The 17,339-nt window shown below is 37.6% G+C and overlaps 1 protein-coding gene across 1 annotated transcript in view; it reads right to left on the minus strand.

Moving 5' to 3' along the window:
* The window catches only part of LOC149235822 (uncharacterized), a 57,228-nt gene extending 44,438 nt beyond the window's left edge, over positions 1-12,790 (minus strand). Inside the window, exon 1 of the mRNA XM_089372195.1 lies at positions 12,341-12,790. Coding sequence (XP_089228321.1) covers positions 12,341-12,573 — 233 coding nt within the window. The 5' untranslated portion in view covers positions 12,574-12,790. The remainder of the gene's footprint in view (positions 1-12,340) is intronic.
* Between the last annotated feature and the right edge of the window lie 4,549 nt (positions 12,791-17,339).

Here is a 17,339-nt window from a genome sequence, read left to right on the forward strand (position 1 = left end):
AATACTTGTAATTTGTAAATAAGTAATGAAATGAACTAAGTTACTAATTAATGTCTTTTTCTTTGCAGCACATTGGTGGGAGTCATTTGGCGACCAATGTCCTCAATTGCAAAAGTTTGCAATTAGAGTCCTTAGCCAAACTTGCAGTGCTTTAGGTGATGAGCGCAATTGGTCTATTTTTTAGCGCATACACACGAAGAAGAGAAACCGTTTGGAACAAAAACGATTAAATGATCTTGTCTTCGTGCAATACAACCTTTGACTAAGGCGGAACCAAATGATGAACAAAACACCTGATCTAGATCCCATTGTGTTGGACAATATTGATCCAACATCAGAATGGGTGGAGGAGACTGAAGATCCTGTGTTTGATGTTGATTTTGATATTGACATGGCATTAGTGGGGGATGAAGCAGATTTGGTGGCGCCATCAAAACCAGGATCAGTAGTCGCATCAAGGAAAGGCAAACAACCAATGGAAGGCACTAGTCGTGCAACTCGACCAACTCGTGCTTCCATTAGGTCCACTTCTATTGTTATTGGTGGCAGTGCTACTGAGGTTGCAGATGAGGCTAAGGCATCCTCAGACTCTGAACCAGATGATGTCTATGTAGCTCCTGTTGATGATGATGATCATGTGTCTAGTAGTGGTGATGAATTTGATGATTTATCATGTGTAGACTCTAGAGTCTAGAGTCTAGAGTCTAGACTTGTAGTCTTGTAGTAGGTTAATGGCTTCATAGCTTGTACCATTGTTTCTGGACCTTATAGGCCATTTAGAGCCTCATTGCTTATGTATTTTGCCGATGATATGTATTGCACTCGGTGCCATTTTGATATATTCACCATTACATGGTATATAAATAAGAAAACTTTACGTATTTTGTCTCTATTCGCTTCGAAGCATGGTTTTAAATCTTAAAAATAGTTTTTTTCATTAAAAAATAATTATTTAATGTATTTTTTTAAAAATCGATTCATTTAGACCTGACCAGTCCCGGTTTGCCCAATTCTAGTTTGAAACCCGGTTTATTATGTGGACTAGTCCAGTCATTGGTTCCGGTTTTTAAAACTATGGTATAGAGTTGATCACCCAATGAGGGGCTTGACCTAATTAGGGAGTAGAAGAAGATTAAAGGACAAATTTTCTTTGAGGTTTGAATTCAATGATCCTAAAGAAGACACTAGCCAAGGGAAACCTGTTGTTTTTCCATGATCTTGGTATCTGGGATAGAGTCTTAAATCTCTGACGCTACCAAACTAAGAATCACAACAAAACTACTTTGCACAGCGAAATATAAATAGTAGTAAATCTACTAGTGCACAAAATATAGATAGCTTTTTACAAAATATTTTACAAATATGTACAACAACCCAACTTCATTATATTAATCAAACTAAATAATACAACAGTCTAGGGCTCCCGTACTAGGGATAATGGCCCTCATACATCCATTGATACAAGAATACAAACTAGGGCTTGGTGTCAGTCCATCGACAACCAATCTACCTTCAATAAGATACTTTGATCGTCTAGCTGATGTAGAGCTCCTCACAGTTGCCTTTGTCGTACCCTGTACTTGCACAGTCCTTCGGCCCCCGATCTGCAACATTGCCTCTATCAACGATCCAAGTCCATTTGGCCACTGATACCTTAGCCGAATTTCTGGGACAGTTTGACCATGCATTGACCAACAACGTTGATTCCTTTGACTGTGTTTTTGTGAGGGCTATCTCTGTTTGGGCAGGCGCATTTATGGGCATAGAAATCGAGGCTAAATGTTGACTTTGACCAGCATTGACTATAGCTAGGGCTGCCCGTAGGTTGGCTATTTGACCAGATTTTGACTGGGTTGTTTTTGGGTTGTTTTGAGGGTTGATTCATCTTGTTGCTTGGAGGTTGGAGTTGACTGAAGCTGACCAATTTGTTGAGGTCAAATCTGCCCTGTTGACCAGCATTGACTTTTCTGGTTATGGCTCTTTTGCTGCTATCATAAATTATCAGATTTCTAAATTGTACTATCTCACTCTCTGCTGAACTATTGAAGACTATAAGAAGAATTGATCAAGGGTTTCCCCACATTGGGGTTTGTCCCTGGCTGGTGCCACATCATGTGTCCTCTTGTCTTGGCTTGTCTTCTACTGTTTATGTTTATGTTCTATCTGCATTTTACTATCATGTTGATGTGATTTCTAAATTGGATATTGATATTGGGCTAATTAAGAAATTGAAGTAAAATTGCTCTAAAGCATAGAACATACCATTGTTGCCCGAAATTAACAATGAGGCTATGGATCAAGCAAAGGAGCATACAAAGGCAGCATACAAGGATAGAGTGGCTATGTATGGGCCCATTTTGGAAATCATTGATCAAAGATGGAATAATCAACTACATCACTCTATACATGCAGCTGGGTTTTCTCTGAACCCAAGGTATCATTATAAAGCTCTGGAGGCAGAAGCTTTAACTGGGGAGGTTAGAGATGGATTGATTGAGTGCCTTGAGTGTGAAGCGAACAAAGTTCGTTCTTCGGATTAAATACTCTAGAAGACTTGGAATATGAAAATATCCATTGAGGTTACAAATATTATTATATATAAATTGTATGAAGAATGGCGATTACATTTTTGTGAGAGGCCCGAGCTATATACCGCCTTAGGTGGCTTTTGGTGAATGGGCATGATCAATGCCCTTTTGCTTAATAAACTACACTAACTAATTTTTACATAACATTGTCTTCCTCTCGAAAGAATGCTTTGTCCTCAAAGCATACGTAACGACAGATGTTGTTGACAAAATGATTCATTCTCCCAAGAAGCTTCTTCTTCGGGTAAGTCCTTCCACTTGATCAGGTATTCCTTGATTGTACGATGTCAAAGCTTTCTTTCTCTAGTAGATAAAATACCTTCTGGTTCTAGAATGACCCTTCCCTCATCATCCAGGGATGGAAGCGTTGTTTGCGCTGATTGATGGTTGCATAGTGCCCTTTTAAGGCAAGAGACATGGAAGACGTTGTGAACACGACTTTTCGTTAGAAGGCTTAAACCATACGCAACTTGGCTGATCTTTTTGTTGATCTGATAAGGTCCGTAGAACTTTGGTGCCAATTTGTTTTTTCCTTTCTGTTTTAAGGACAATTGTTTGTATGGTTGGAGCTTGACAAACACCCATTCTCTGACTTCAAACTCTCTTTCGGTTCTGTTTCGGTCTGCTTGTTGCTTCATACGATTCCTCGCATTATTCAAGTTTTCTTTTAGTATTTAGACGATTTTTTGGGTTTCTTCTAGTTGATCTTTAACAGCAGGTATATTTGTCTGGACAATAGATAGATCCTTCCATTTTGGGGGTTCATATCCATACAAAGCTTGAAATGGTGTCATTTTTGTTGACGTATGATAAGTAGAATTATACCACCATTCAACGAGATGCAACCATTGAGCCCACTTATTTTGTTTTTCTGTAGCGTAGCAACATACGTAGGCCTCCAAACATTTATTGACAACCTCTGTTTGTCCATCTATTTGAGGGTGATAAACGGAACTCATATTTAGGTAGGTTCCTATGTGGTTGAACAACTCTTTCCAGAAATTACCCTTAAATTTGGCATCTCTATCACTCACAATGACTTTCAGAAAACCGTGTAATTTATATATATATATTGCAGAATATTTCAGCGATTTGTTTAGCTGAGTATGATTTCTTTATTGCCATAAAGTGAGCATATTTGGTGGGTCTGTCGACCACTATGAAAATCTTGTCCTTGCCTTCAGATATGGGTAATCCTTCAATAAAATCCATCGAAATTTCTTCCCATTTCTGATTCGGAATGTTTAAAGGGTGAAGTAATCCAGGTGTCGTAATATTTTCACTTTTATTCCTTTGACATGTGTCACACTCTGCTACATACTTTTGAATATCGCGACTCATTCCTTTCCAAAAGAAGCATTGAAGTGCATTGTAATAAGTCTTAAAGAATTCTACATGTCCAGCTAACGGTGAGTCATGTGACTCCTTGAGTATCTTAAATTTAAACTTGGAATTTGCATTTAGATAGATTCTTCCCTTGTACCATAGAATATCATTCTTCCATTCAAATTTTGAGTTGTTGGGAAGGTTATTGATTATCGCCGTTATTTCTGGATCCTTGGCATACTCACTTCGAATCTCGTTAAGCCATTCAGGAACAACAACCGAGATTGCGTGTAGTGTTGGTTCTTCGTCTTTCCTGGATAGGGCATCTGCTACTACATTGTCTTTTCCCCTTTTATGTAGTATTTCCATGTCAAAGGCGGCAATTTTTTCAATCCATTTTTGTTGTTCTTCGGAAAGTGTTTTTTGTTGAAGGAGGTGCTGGAGATTATTATGGTCTGTTCGAATGGAGAACTTACTTCCCAAAAGATATTGCCTCCACTTAGCTAGTGCATGCATAATAGCAAGCATTTCTTTGTTGTATGTGGACTTGAGGCGTTCTCTTTTATTGAGCTTCCTACTTTCAAAAGCTATTGGATGCCCTTCTTGCATTAACACTGCACCTATACTGAATCCAGAAGCATCACACTCAAAGATAAATGGTTTAGAAAAATCTGGTGTTGTCGATATGGGGGCATTAGACATAACTTCCTTTAATTTTTCAAAACACCTTCCTGCTTCCTCATCCCATAGAAATGAATTCTTCTTTAAAAGGTTTGTCAGAGGCGCAATTATATGTGCATAGTTTTTTAAAAACCTTCGGTAATATCCAGTCAAACATAAGAACCCTCTTAGCTTGGATACATTAACAGGTTTGGTCTGTTCTTTTATAGCTTTGATTTTATTAGGGTCCACCTTTATGCCTTCATGGGATATAATGTGTCCAAGGTATTCTACTTCTTCCTTTCCGAAGGTGCATTTGGATTTTTTTGCATAAAACTGATGCTCTTTTAGTAGTGTAAGAACTTTATCCAGATGTTGTAAGTGCTCCTTTGAAGTTTCACTGTAAATTAAAATATTGTCAAAGAATACTAATACAAACTTCCTACGATGTTGACGAAATAATTCGTTCATAGTTGCTTGAAATGTTGTTGGTGCATTGGTTAACCCAAACGGCATTACTTTAAATTCATAGTGACCTTCGGGTGTTCGGAATGTCGTTTTTGGTATGTCTTCCAATCTGATTCTGATTTGATAGTAGCCTGACCTTAAGTCCAATTTTTTGAGAAGTATTTTGCGCCATGTAGCTCATCCAACATGTCGTCGATAAAGGGAATTGGGAACTTGTTTTTTATTGTTATTTTGTTCAATCCTCTATAATCAATGCATAGCCTGAATGAACCATCCTTCTTCCTTACCAATACCATTGGAGCAGCATACGGACTTTTACTTTTCGATTCCACACTTTAAAAGGTCTTGGATTAATCTCTCAATTTCCGTTTTTTTGGGAGGTGGATATCGGTATGGCTTGATGTTGACAGGGTCTGACCCTGCTTTGACTTCTATTGTATGCTCAATTTCCCTGTTAGGAGGCATTTTCATAGGTAGGTCTTGAAATACTTTTTAATGCTTCTGAATTAGATCTTGTATCTTTGGTGATTCTTCACTGATCATATTTGCAGATAACATTTCTAATTGGTGACATTGTACTACATAAGCGGGTGCTCCTTTTCGAATCATCTTCATCATCTGAGATGATGATACAATTTGATTCTCTGGTGCTTGGAATCCGTGTAATTTGTACCTCTGACATCCCCATTTAAATCTTATGAATTGTACTTGATGGTCGGCAACATAAGTGCCTAGAGTTCGTAGCCATTGGATACCTAAGACTACATCTCCGGACTTAAAACACATTTACAAGTAGAACTTGACCTTCATGACATTAAGACAATAGAAGTAGCAAGACGAAAAGCAAAAACTGCTGAAAAGAAATTTGAACAAATACTGTGGTCAAAACGGAAAAAGTATATTCAAGACGAAGAGTTCCCCAGTCTGTGGATTCAAATAATATAAGATATGTTCCACCACATCATCGTGAAGGTGAAAAATCTAATGTGGAAATACAAAGGATAAAAGAAAGCAAATGCAAACGCTGTGGTGAGAAGTGGGGCCCCAAACATAGGTGTACTAAAGGAAAAGAACCTGTATAATTGTGAAGCAACTAACTATTCAAACAGTGATGATTCTGACAAAGAAGAAACAGAAGATGCCCCAGAATTCTCACCAGAATTAGATGACGGAAGTATTCCCTATGGCGAGTGAGAAACCGGAGATACACCAACAAATCACTTCTTTTAGTAGAGCCACAGGTATATTTGGCAAGAACCTAGCAAGGATTGTAAGGGAAGCAGATGAGCCAGGTAAACAATTTCAATTTTCAAATTCTTATTTTGTTAAATTGTTTATAATTTGAAAGTTGGATATAATTTGTTGAACTAAATCATTACACGACTATGTTTTTTGCAGTACAATGGTGGGAGGCATTTGGTAGCCATTGTCCTCAATTGTAGAAGTTTGCAATCGTATTTTGAATCAAACTTGCAGTGCTTCTGGGTGTGAGCGCAATTGGTCTGTCTTTGAGAATATTCACACAAAGAAGAGAAATCGTTTGGAACAAAAATGGTTAAATGATCTAGTCTACGTCCAATACAACCTTCGGCTAAGACACAACCAATTGCTGAACAAAAGACCTGATACAGATCCCATTGTGTTGGAAGATATTGATCCATCATCAGATTGGGTAGTGGAGAGTCAACCAACAGAGTTTGACCTTGATGAGGATATTGGTCTTGATTTGGATTTAGAGATGGAGGCATTACAATAGAATGTTTAGCTAATGCAGATCCACTAGTACCAGGCCCAACGCCAAGTCCTCCAGTTGCAAGCACTTCCTCTACTCAGCCACAATGCAGGCGCATAGCTCGTCTAACTCAGCGTGCAGCTGCTGCTAGTGCTACTACTTCTACAGTTGCAGTTGGAGATGTTGATGAAGAGAAAGAGCCATGGGTTTCCTCTTCTAACCCTAATTCAGGGTCTAAGGCAGATGATGTTGGTTTTTTTAGCAGTAGTGACTAGTGATGTTTTGTTGTAGAGCCCATTTAGAGTCTCCTTGGTTATGTGTTTTTGTTATAATATCTATATATTACATGTATTGGACAATGCATTGGGTGCCATTTTGATATAATAGATATATTCATGAGCATACTTTGATCATATGTTGTCTTCTCTCTATATTCTAATGCTTTGAGTTTGGAAACATGAATGAAAATCTTTAAAAATATATTTTTTCATAAAAAAATATTTTTTACAAACATTGAGTCATTGAAATCAACTAGGTCGAGTCGATAATGAGTCGAAGTCGGAGTCGACGCCAGAGTCGGAGTCAATGCCGGAGTCGACCCTCGGCCGATTCCAAATCCGAGTCAGAGTTTTAAAACTATGAGTTTGACAAGCTTTATAAATCTGTTTGACCAGCATTGATTTGGCATTTCTGGGTTGCTTTGACTGGTTATTGGAGCTAATATTCAAGGAATCTTTGACTAAACGTTGACCAAATCTCTGGGCAAAAATCTAGACGTTGACCAAATCTATTTGCCATGACCACAGGTCAACCGTGACAATTTGACCAAATTTTCGGAGGAAGCTGTAGGGCCAAAATTTGGCCTCCTTGACCACAATTGACCAGGACTAGCAGAGACCGAAATTCGTCCTATTGACCAGACTTAACTAGTTGAACAGAAGTCTGACTTTTCTCTCCTTTGACCAAGTTTGACTTGGAAAGTGGTATGGTCAATTTGACTGGAAAATTCAGATGTACATTTGATTGAATTGGACAATTAAAAGATTGATGGGTTTTTCCTTGGTTTGGGTTTTCCCAGGATAATTTTTTGTGTCTTTTGTGCACCATTGTTTTACTACTAAGTTACCAGAAACATCCCTCCCAACCCCAAAAAACGTCGTTCAGTGTTTCAGAAAAGGAAACAAGTACGAAACGGCATTGAAACGTTTCCGACCCATTTCAGTTTTTTAAGAACACAGGAACCGATTTCTGAAACATTTCATGGATTTTTAGGGGTTTTTGATCTATTTCCAGAAATCCGAATACGAATCCTAGAAAATCATGATCCATATCGTGGATCCAAAAATGGATCCACACGGAAAAGCCTTTTCTGGGAACAGAAAGTGATTTTTTTCGCTTGGGAAAAGTTCGCCCGCCGCCCTCATGGTTTTTTTCACTTGGGGAAAAGATCACCCACCACACTCTTAACCTATTCAATTTGTTGTGGCTGCTTGGAGTTGGAGTAGCTTGGAGGTCACCATTGCTTGGAGTCTTGGAGACCATCGTTACTTGAGCCTTGGAGACTGTCGCTGCTTGGAGGAGTTCGTCTCAAGACCTCTGCATACAGCCCATCTACCATAACCAGCGAATATATCATCTGGTACAGGTTGGATATGTTGGATACTCATATTTATTGGATAACAACGTGCCCTTTGAACACCCAATACTGAAAATGCTAGCCAATCATGTTATCATGTGCACTGAATTGAAAGAGAAGTGTCTGGCAATCTATACTTCGAGTGTAAAGCTCTTAGAAAACAATCTATGCGTACAATAGTGAGAAGTTTTTCCTTTATACAGCTAAAGGATTAAAATCTGAAAGCTATTCATGATTAAACTTTTAAAGTTTTACACTGTACAGGAAGATTGCTACAGAAACAAAAAATTATTAATGTTTAATTAACGAGCTTAATGGTTGCCATTTAGGCCCACCTCAAATTGTTAAAAGATTTGAGTAGATCGATGCCCATTGTGATCCTGTCAAAGACCAAGGATTTATCCTCTGACTGTGAGATCTAGACAACGCTAAACCAGCTACCAAATTTTGACAGATAGTCAAAACACTAAACTTTTTGGTAAGCTACTGATACCTATAAAAAAACATGATTGTAAGTGTAACATAACATGAATTCAATACAGAAAATGGTCAGATCTTAATCTTTCTCAGAGTCTTGATATATTTGTCAAACCCTTTCAAGCTTTAAGCAATAAAGTTCCTTTGGTTAAATCTATTTTACTTTTAAAGTTTTATGGTTCTGACACTCAGACCACAGGCTCATTGCCTCTTGCTGTCTATTAGTCAACATGGCATTCAGTGCACAGTAAATGTCTAAGTTCAATCATCTATGTTTGAATTAGTGTTGCATCAAACAAATATTTTTTTCGATGGTTGGTAGACGCACACTAATGTGCATTGTTAATATTAAGCTTAACAATTATTAAAATTTTCCTCTTATTACCTACAAAATTGCTCTTCTAATTTCAAGAATTTTTTTTTATTTTATTTTGTAATTTCCATTTACATCATCATTATGGCATCTTCAAGTTCATCCATTCGTAATGAGGAAAAAGAAATTGAATCGGCCCCTAAAGTTAATCGAAAGTCACCACTTTGGAAATATGTAACTGTTGTAGGGAAGATCCAAGGGGGGGCTCATTGGTATGGGTTTGCAGTGAGTGTAAAAAGGAGTTTAAGGGATCATACACCCAGGTTAAAGCACATTTCCTTACATAGCCTCAAATCTCAAGCAACCTCGAGACAAAGAGAAAGCGCGGACAGAGCCTTAATTAGGCATTTTGTGTGACATTCAGATGTACAGAATATTAAATTAAGGCACAGAAGGGCGAATGCTCTCAATGCTAAATCCAAGAATTGCAGCTATCGTGTTACTGTTCATTCTTCAATGGACTCTTGCAGCACGTCCGGGGTGAACTAGTTAAACTGACCAATTTTGATTCCAGTTCAGCCAATTTTAAATATGGTTTGAACTTTGAACCTTTCCCTACCTAATTTGCAGCCACTATTAGGGGTTTGTTTTTTGACTATTTGTCATTCGTAATTTTACAACAAGCACTTGTGGCATACAGAAGAAGACCAAATTTGTAGAGTTTCAGGGTTGTTGTATAGTGTTTTTGATGGCTGGAAGCTGTTTATTGAAGATTTTGGTGTAGCATGGTATTTCTTTCATCAATTGAAGCCATAGTAAAAGAAGCCTCTGGAACTGATAGTGGTGCATTTCTAGTTGTAACCCTTTGAGGCCTTTATTTTTTTGTTGAGACAATGGTCAGACTCAATGATTTGTTAGAGGTATTAAGCACACTAATGTCATCTACTGTTGAAGACACGGTGAAAATCAGCAAAGCCTCTCTCGCTGACATAAGAATCTGTCTACAAGCTGCACACGAAAAAATCAAGTTTCTGCAACTCAAATCTCAGCTACAGCAAGATGAGTTACAGCAGCGTAGACATCATTCTCAACTAGTTTTTGTTCAGAATAATCCTCTGTTTGAGATTGAGACGGACTCCCCTCAGCAACCAGAAACTAGTCAGATCAGTGAGGTTGAAGCAGAAACTGCATCTAAAAATATGGAGCAGTACAGGAAACTGTTTCTGGAGCATTACAAGAAACTGTTTGAGAATGAGACAGACTCCCATCAGCAACCAGAAACTAATCAGATCAGTGAGGTTGAACCAGAAACTGCATCTACAAATATGGAGCAGTACAAGAAAGGGGAAAGAGACTTCAAACATGATCTATTGTTTCTTCTCATTTCCAAGAGAGCAAGAAGAAAAACCTAAACCATCAAAGCTGAATTCTACAATGGAATCCACTCAATGATCCTCAGGCATTGTTGATCCATGGAGTAGACATGCATACCAGAAGGGGTAAACTTGGAATAGCACCGCCTTTTCAGAGAAGCAACAGGCACGTGATGGCCTAGTAACATTTTCATTTTCTTTGTTTACTCTTGCATTTACTTCATGATGGATATTTGAATGTAATGAATAACACTGATTGCATACAGCAAAAGATTCAATCCACATTTGAAAGGGTAGCCTCATGTAATAAGAAATTTTGAGCCCTTTCTTTTCTGAGCATGCCATACATGCAGTTTTTCTGCGTTATAAACTCACACCCAACAGTGCACGAACATTTTCAAGTTGCCACTACCCAAAGCAGTCATCAATACAAAATGCAAGCCTGGCTGCAATATAAGTATGATTTTACCTGACATGTGTTTTGTATAAGTTGGGTTAGTTGTGTTTTGTATAGGCTGGGGTAGGCAGGGAGGGTGTTCAATAAGATTAGCCAATCCTCCAGGTGAGCGGTAGATTAGTTTTAATTGGGAGCATCCTTACCTGTGTTCCTCCTCCACCTGAGCCCAAACAAACATCTTTCCTGTCGGTTATGAGTTCCCTTACCCTGTTGTATCAGATGTTTTTATTGCACATATCATCTATTATGTTGTTGCTTGCGCAATTCTACAGGTCAATTTGTATGCTCGAGTTTGCAAAATAATAGACCTGAGGTCTCAACACCCCACAAGGGGACTGTCCCTTGGACTGACATGGAGCTGATTTCAGAGGGGAATCGGCTATATTATAGTTTTCTAATTTTTGGATTTAGGCCATTTAGAGCTTCCATATTTGCATATTATTCCCCAGAGTATCAATTACATTTTCATAACATTTTTACGAATTTCATAATTCATAATTTATGTATCTCGATTTGGTTTTCTTTCTTTTTGTAAATTGGGAAAAGCACACCTCAAGTCTGTTAGGTTATGATTTAGTGGTTGAAGTAGGGCCTCGCAATGTTAATGACTCGGGTTCAAAACCGAGAAGACATAGAGATCTGGATTATGAGTTGGCCGAGCTTAACAGGTTTCATATGCATCATTCTTTCAAAAAGAAGATCCTCTCCGAGGAATGGGATTGTAAAGCACCAGCTTCCTTCATCTAAAAACTCATATCTGAGGATAGTCATTACCTATTCTGGCATAGAATGGCTAAAAACTCAGACCTGAGGATATCTATTACATATTCTGGCATAGAGATGGCTATAGGGATAGAGATAGAGCAACCAGAGTCACTCAATGCTTACACCCAGCCTCATCCCTTTTGCACACACGCTATAGGGGTGGACCAGAGCACAGTGAAAATGGGACCATTGTGAAAATGGAAACTTGCAGGACCGCATAACACTCTATAGACAATTTCTGATATTTATACCTGAGAGTTGGATGTTTACCGTAAAACTCAAATTTGAGTTGGGTTACTTCCAGCGGAGTCACCAGGAGAAATACAAGCAAAATTGTTGAGTCGGTGAATCCAAGGATAAAAATTCCGTAAGCAACAAATAAGACGTCCCGGGTCAGGGTGAGATTGTGGATGTTTTTAAGTGAGTTTTAGCTCAAAGTTGTTGGATTTTCCTATATTCTCACAAAATTAGCAATTGAGAGATATTTGCAGCTAAAGAAAACATACCATTAAACTTTATAAAACTGTAAATTGGCCATTAAATACCTTACTGCATTTGGTCTGCCGCGAATTTCCGCGGGGAGTTTTCTGTCATGAATTCTGTCGATAACTGCGGAAATCCGGTCAAAAAAAGTAGTTTTCTTTTTCTTGGTATTCGGCTCCTCTTTCTCGAGAAATTTAGGTTCAGCGAACGAAGAGTAGAACACGAATCGAGCTGGGCAACTCCAAGCCCTGGAGCAGGCAAGGAATTTGTTCGAATCCAAATGAATTCGACTCATAGTCTCCGCGGGTGTCGGAGACAGGCCTTCCGCACGGGACTTCAATATCTTTCAAATAATTTCATTGTTATTTACTATCCGTAAAGTCCAAAACTTTCGTAACTAAAACCACTGAAAATCAATCGGTCAAATTATCGTGTGCCAAATAAATGTTTGTCCGAGATGGAAGAAATGAACGAATAAATTCATCCCCTATGAAACCAGATATTTCTATGTACATATCTAATCACAGGTCATGTGTAGTTGAGCCTGAAATGTTGATTTTTCAAAAAAAATATATCGATTCAATACAGTTATAGAATTTATTTTTTCAATTTTATTTAAAATATATATAATAATAAAGTAATTTTAAAATTATATTTATTTAGATTCATCTGATTTTACTTTTAAAATTTATTGAATTGTACATTGTGTGTACTCTCTTTGGATTTAAATCTTTAATTGGAATTATACATATTTGGTTCACTTTTGAACAATTATGTTTATTTAACTTTTTAGATGTGAATGTGTAATTAAAAATATATATAAATTTTAATTATTAAATCTATTTAAATTATATAAATAATAGTTATAATAAAATTTAAAAAAAGGTCTGCACAACTTAATATGAATGGAATTTTAGTAGGGTTTTATTGTTGTAGCAATTAGGATTCAACTTTAGCTAATTAGCTCTCCTCTCTTACTCTCAAAATTTCGCAGATGATGGACCCCTCTCCCACTGCAGTGTTGATTCTCCCCTCTCTATTCGTCAAAGACTCTAGTATTTACTCAGATTTTCCAGCATCCATGGCAGTGGGATGCTCGAACTCATCTACGTTTTTACCCTCTATTGTGAACTTGTGTTTCGCCTTGGCTTCCTCAGTGGTTGGAAACAAGAACGTGTTTATTTAGAAACACTTTCGGTAGAAATCACATCAGGAATGTTTGGTCGACGCGCTTTGAGCCATCCATTCCTGATGTGATTTCTACCGAAATTGTTTCTAAATATTCAAGATATGGATCACAGGAGCCTGAATTTGAATAAGAACGTGTTTATTTATAAGGGATTGAACCTACCCTTCTCCATGGCGACAAGCTCGATTTTTCCCTCTGATATAGAAAAAGATGCAGTGAAGTGTGTTGCCTCTTCTTTAAATCCATCCTCTTCTACCATGGTGGCAGGCTTGAATTCACCATTTGCTTCAAAAAAATCCTCAGTCTAGGTGGGCATAAGTTTGTCTGCAGGCCTCCCATCTTTTCGTGGTGTAGTGAAATCTGAATCTAGCACCTATCTCTCAGGGTTGTTAGTTTATGAAGCCTCATCGATAGAAGTTCTTTTGGTGGTTGAAGCTCTTTGAGAGGCAAAATTCTTCTCGAAGGTTGGTTTAATATGAAAAATTAACGGTCTATGGCCGCACTTAGTAGATCTACACTCATGGATTTCTAAACACTGGAAACCCCTAATTTTTTAAGACTTGAATATATATCCATTGGAAAGAGGGTTTTTTGTAACAGTCTTTGATAAATCTAAAGAGTGGGAATTGATCTCTTGTATGGTATGTGGCTTTGGGGTGGTGCAGGGCTATGTATGCAACCTAGGAACCCCTCTTTCGACTCCCTTTCATCTTCAATCTCTACCGCTCCAGTTTTGGTAAGGCTCCCTAATCTCTCTTTGCATTTGTGGAATCTTTCATCATTGAAAGCAATAGGAAATGTTTTACGAAGATTTTATCGTCGAAGTGATGATACAGAACAACACTTGAAACCCACATATGTTGGCATTTGTATGGAGATGGACTTTAACAAAGGATTTCCTACATAAATTGGGAAGATCAAAGCTAAGAAAAATATTCGCAAACCAAGATGGTGGGAAGGTTCCAAGCCAAAACATTACATAATCTTTAAGAATGAAGCCCCCCCAGATCTCAGTATCTATGAAAATCAACAAGAGGACAAAAAGTCAATAGAACCCAAGATAGGTCCCCACCAAAGTCATGGAATCTGTACAACAAGCCAATTGAAGGTGGGGAGAAGAGAGGAGGCTTATGACAATCTTGAGAATATTGGATCCCCAATTGCTTCTCTTGAGAATAATTTTGAAAAAAATACTCCTAGGGCTGATCTTCCAAAAGTGGTCAAGGATAAGATGGAGATTTTTGGTGACTCCATTGTCTCTTCATATAACAACCCTAAGAATAATGCCTCTATCATATAAAACAATATTGAACAAGTAACTTCTTAGGTTGACCAGGCAGATGAGGAACAACCATTAATAAGTCAAAGGATGAAGTTTTCGATAGATACCATCTAAAGAACGGTGATGCAATAGACTCACCAGATAACATGGGATGGATCAAAGTTGGAGAAAACGCGAACAATATCTTGCCAAGGGTAAAGAGAAGCCAATCAAAGTTAAAGTGACAAATAGTTAAGAATGGGATGCAAATGTATTTGGATATTAGGTGTCTTTTAGAAAATCTTTAGTTGGAATGGGAACAAATTTTATGTATTGTGGAGTTCTTGATTAAGGATTTGGATTGATCCTACATGCTCAATCTCAAATCCTCAAGGAATTTTGGCAGCTCTTATTTTTAGAAGAATTGTAACAGTTATAGGCCGGATCCTAGTCCTTTTAATATAAACTAAAATACATGAATCGGTTTCATATATATATAATTGACATATTATTTAACAACCAAATCATAATTAATATTTCCATCTTAATTTTTCCAAAGGAAAAAATGTAATTTTATTCAACCTGAGAACAAGAAACAAAATTACATTATGCAGATGCTAATAAGAATTCGATCATGCCTTCCTATCGGCTGATGCACAAATAAAAGAAAAAACTAAAAAAAAAAAAAAACATATTTTTGTCAGGGTTAAGTGTGATAAAAGTCACTTAGCTTCCCCATTTTTCTTTCTTTTTTTCCACTTTTCGCTAAACTCCTTGGTTAGGAAAGGCGTTTACTATTGCCAATTTGTTATCATATGCCTTCACGGGGACTTCTTTGTCTGAGTCTGAGCTCTTAGGTACATGGGATCTTTTTATGCCCCCTAAATCCTTTTCGGCGGGTGTTTCCTCTTTCTATTGATCTGATACTATAATCTATGTTGATTCAGTACCCTTTTGGATTTGAACCATTGTTCTTGACTGATCCCATACTCCTCCATTTGCTTGGTGGTCGGGTTGTGTCTGTGTATCAGAATTTGGGTTATGTTCCATGGGTTCTTCTGCTTAGCCTTTAGAAGTGTCGGGAAACTACCAACCCCTTGGCTTAGAAGCCTGCCTCTTTTTTTTCGGGCATTTTTTGCTAGTGGTCGGGTGTTCTACAGGTGTCCTATTTGAAAACAACTTTAACACCTGAATGTCATATTTCTCATAATCTAAAACTTGTGTCGATTAAAGGTTTTCATGTTTTAAAAGAATACGATTAGGTAGACCTTTGCTAAGGTCTATCTCTACACATATTCTAGCAAATGTGAAGATACCTTTTGTTGTTTTGTCCATGTCCATTTTTTTGAATTTACCCAATGTATTTCTGATATCCTCTAGGACCTGAATATGCCAGAAGGGAAGAGGGAGGTTTGGTAACCTCACCCATATCAACATCATTGTTACCACCATATTTGTAGCATCAAATTTTGGGAACCATGGGGTAATGAAAATCCCATCTTTGCCCCAAAACCATGGCCCATCATTTAGAACTCTTTCCATATCTTGTTGTGTGTCAAATTGGACAATTAAGAACCCTTTAGAGCATAGGTAAAGATCACAATTTAGTGTCCAGGTAGAAAACACCCACTGATATTGTTCTTTTGGTCTAGACCAAAAATTATTAAACCTGCATATTAATGCCTTAGTTGGATATTAACAAAATACAATTTTACCTTTAGGGTTTTTACATCCATAGTTGATACCTTATCCATTTGCTCGACTATGTAGGGTCCTGGTAGATTTTGGATATGATCAGCTGAAGTGGAAGTCTTCCCTTTCACTACATCCTTGAATGAGACTAGACCATTAGGGTTTCTAGAATTTGTATTGGGGTTTTTGAAGCTTGTAGCTCCACCTCGTAGTTGCAGATTTAATATTATGGTAGAATCCCTTGCCACACCATAATCTTTCAGTTATAGGGAATCCTGGAGCACTTTTCCTTCATATAACAAAACTTGGAGTATTGTTGGTATTCCCATGTCACTTTGAATGCTTTGCTTTAGATGTTTCACTAGATCTGAGCCCCAGATCCATCGAAGAGATGTGTTCCCATTAAAAATTTTGATTTTTTTTTTTGGTAATTTCCTTTTTCTATCTGTCTTTTGTCCAAATCTAGAGATAAAAGGCAAAGAGGAGACCAATGAAATGATGGATTTGGAGGTAAAAACCAAGATTTGTCTAAATTTGAAGATATAAGGCGAGAAAGAAAACCATTGGAGGACAGCTCCCTAATGTGAATAATAAATGTTGAGGGCTGCACCTTATTAGAAGGCGTGTCATGTGTTTTTCAATCCTTTAAAGAATCCATAACAACCAAATGAGGTTCCTCGTGACAGAAGAAGCACAAAAACACCCTTTCAATTGAGATCTCACAAAGAGGGTGGCTGATACAAAGACTATTTGAAACCCTCTCGTGTAGCAAGGAACCTCAATTGGTTGTTATGGATTCTTTAAAGGACTGAAAAACACATGACGCGCCTTCTAATAAGGCGCAGTCCTCAACATTTATTATTCACATTGGGGATCTATCCTCCAATGGTTTTCTTTCTCGCCTTATATCTTCAAATTT

This window comes from Pinus tabuliformis, chromosome 8, assembly GCF_031772625.1.
Source record: "Pinus tabuliformis cultivar Carrire ecotype Pingquan chromosome 8, CPIR1, whole genome shotgun sequence".
NCBI lineage: Eukaryota > Viridiplantae > Streptophyta > Pinopsida > Pinales > Pinaceae > Pinus > Pinus tabuliformis.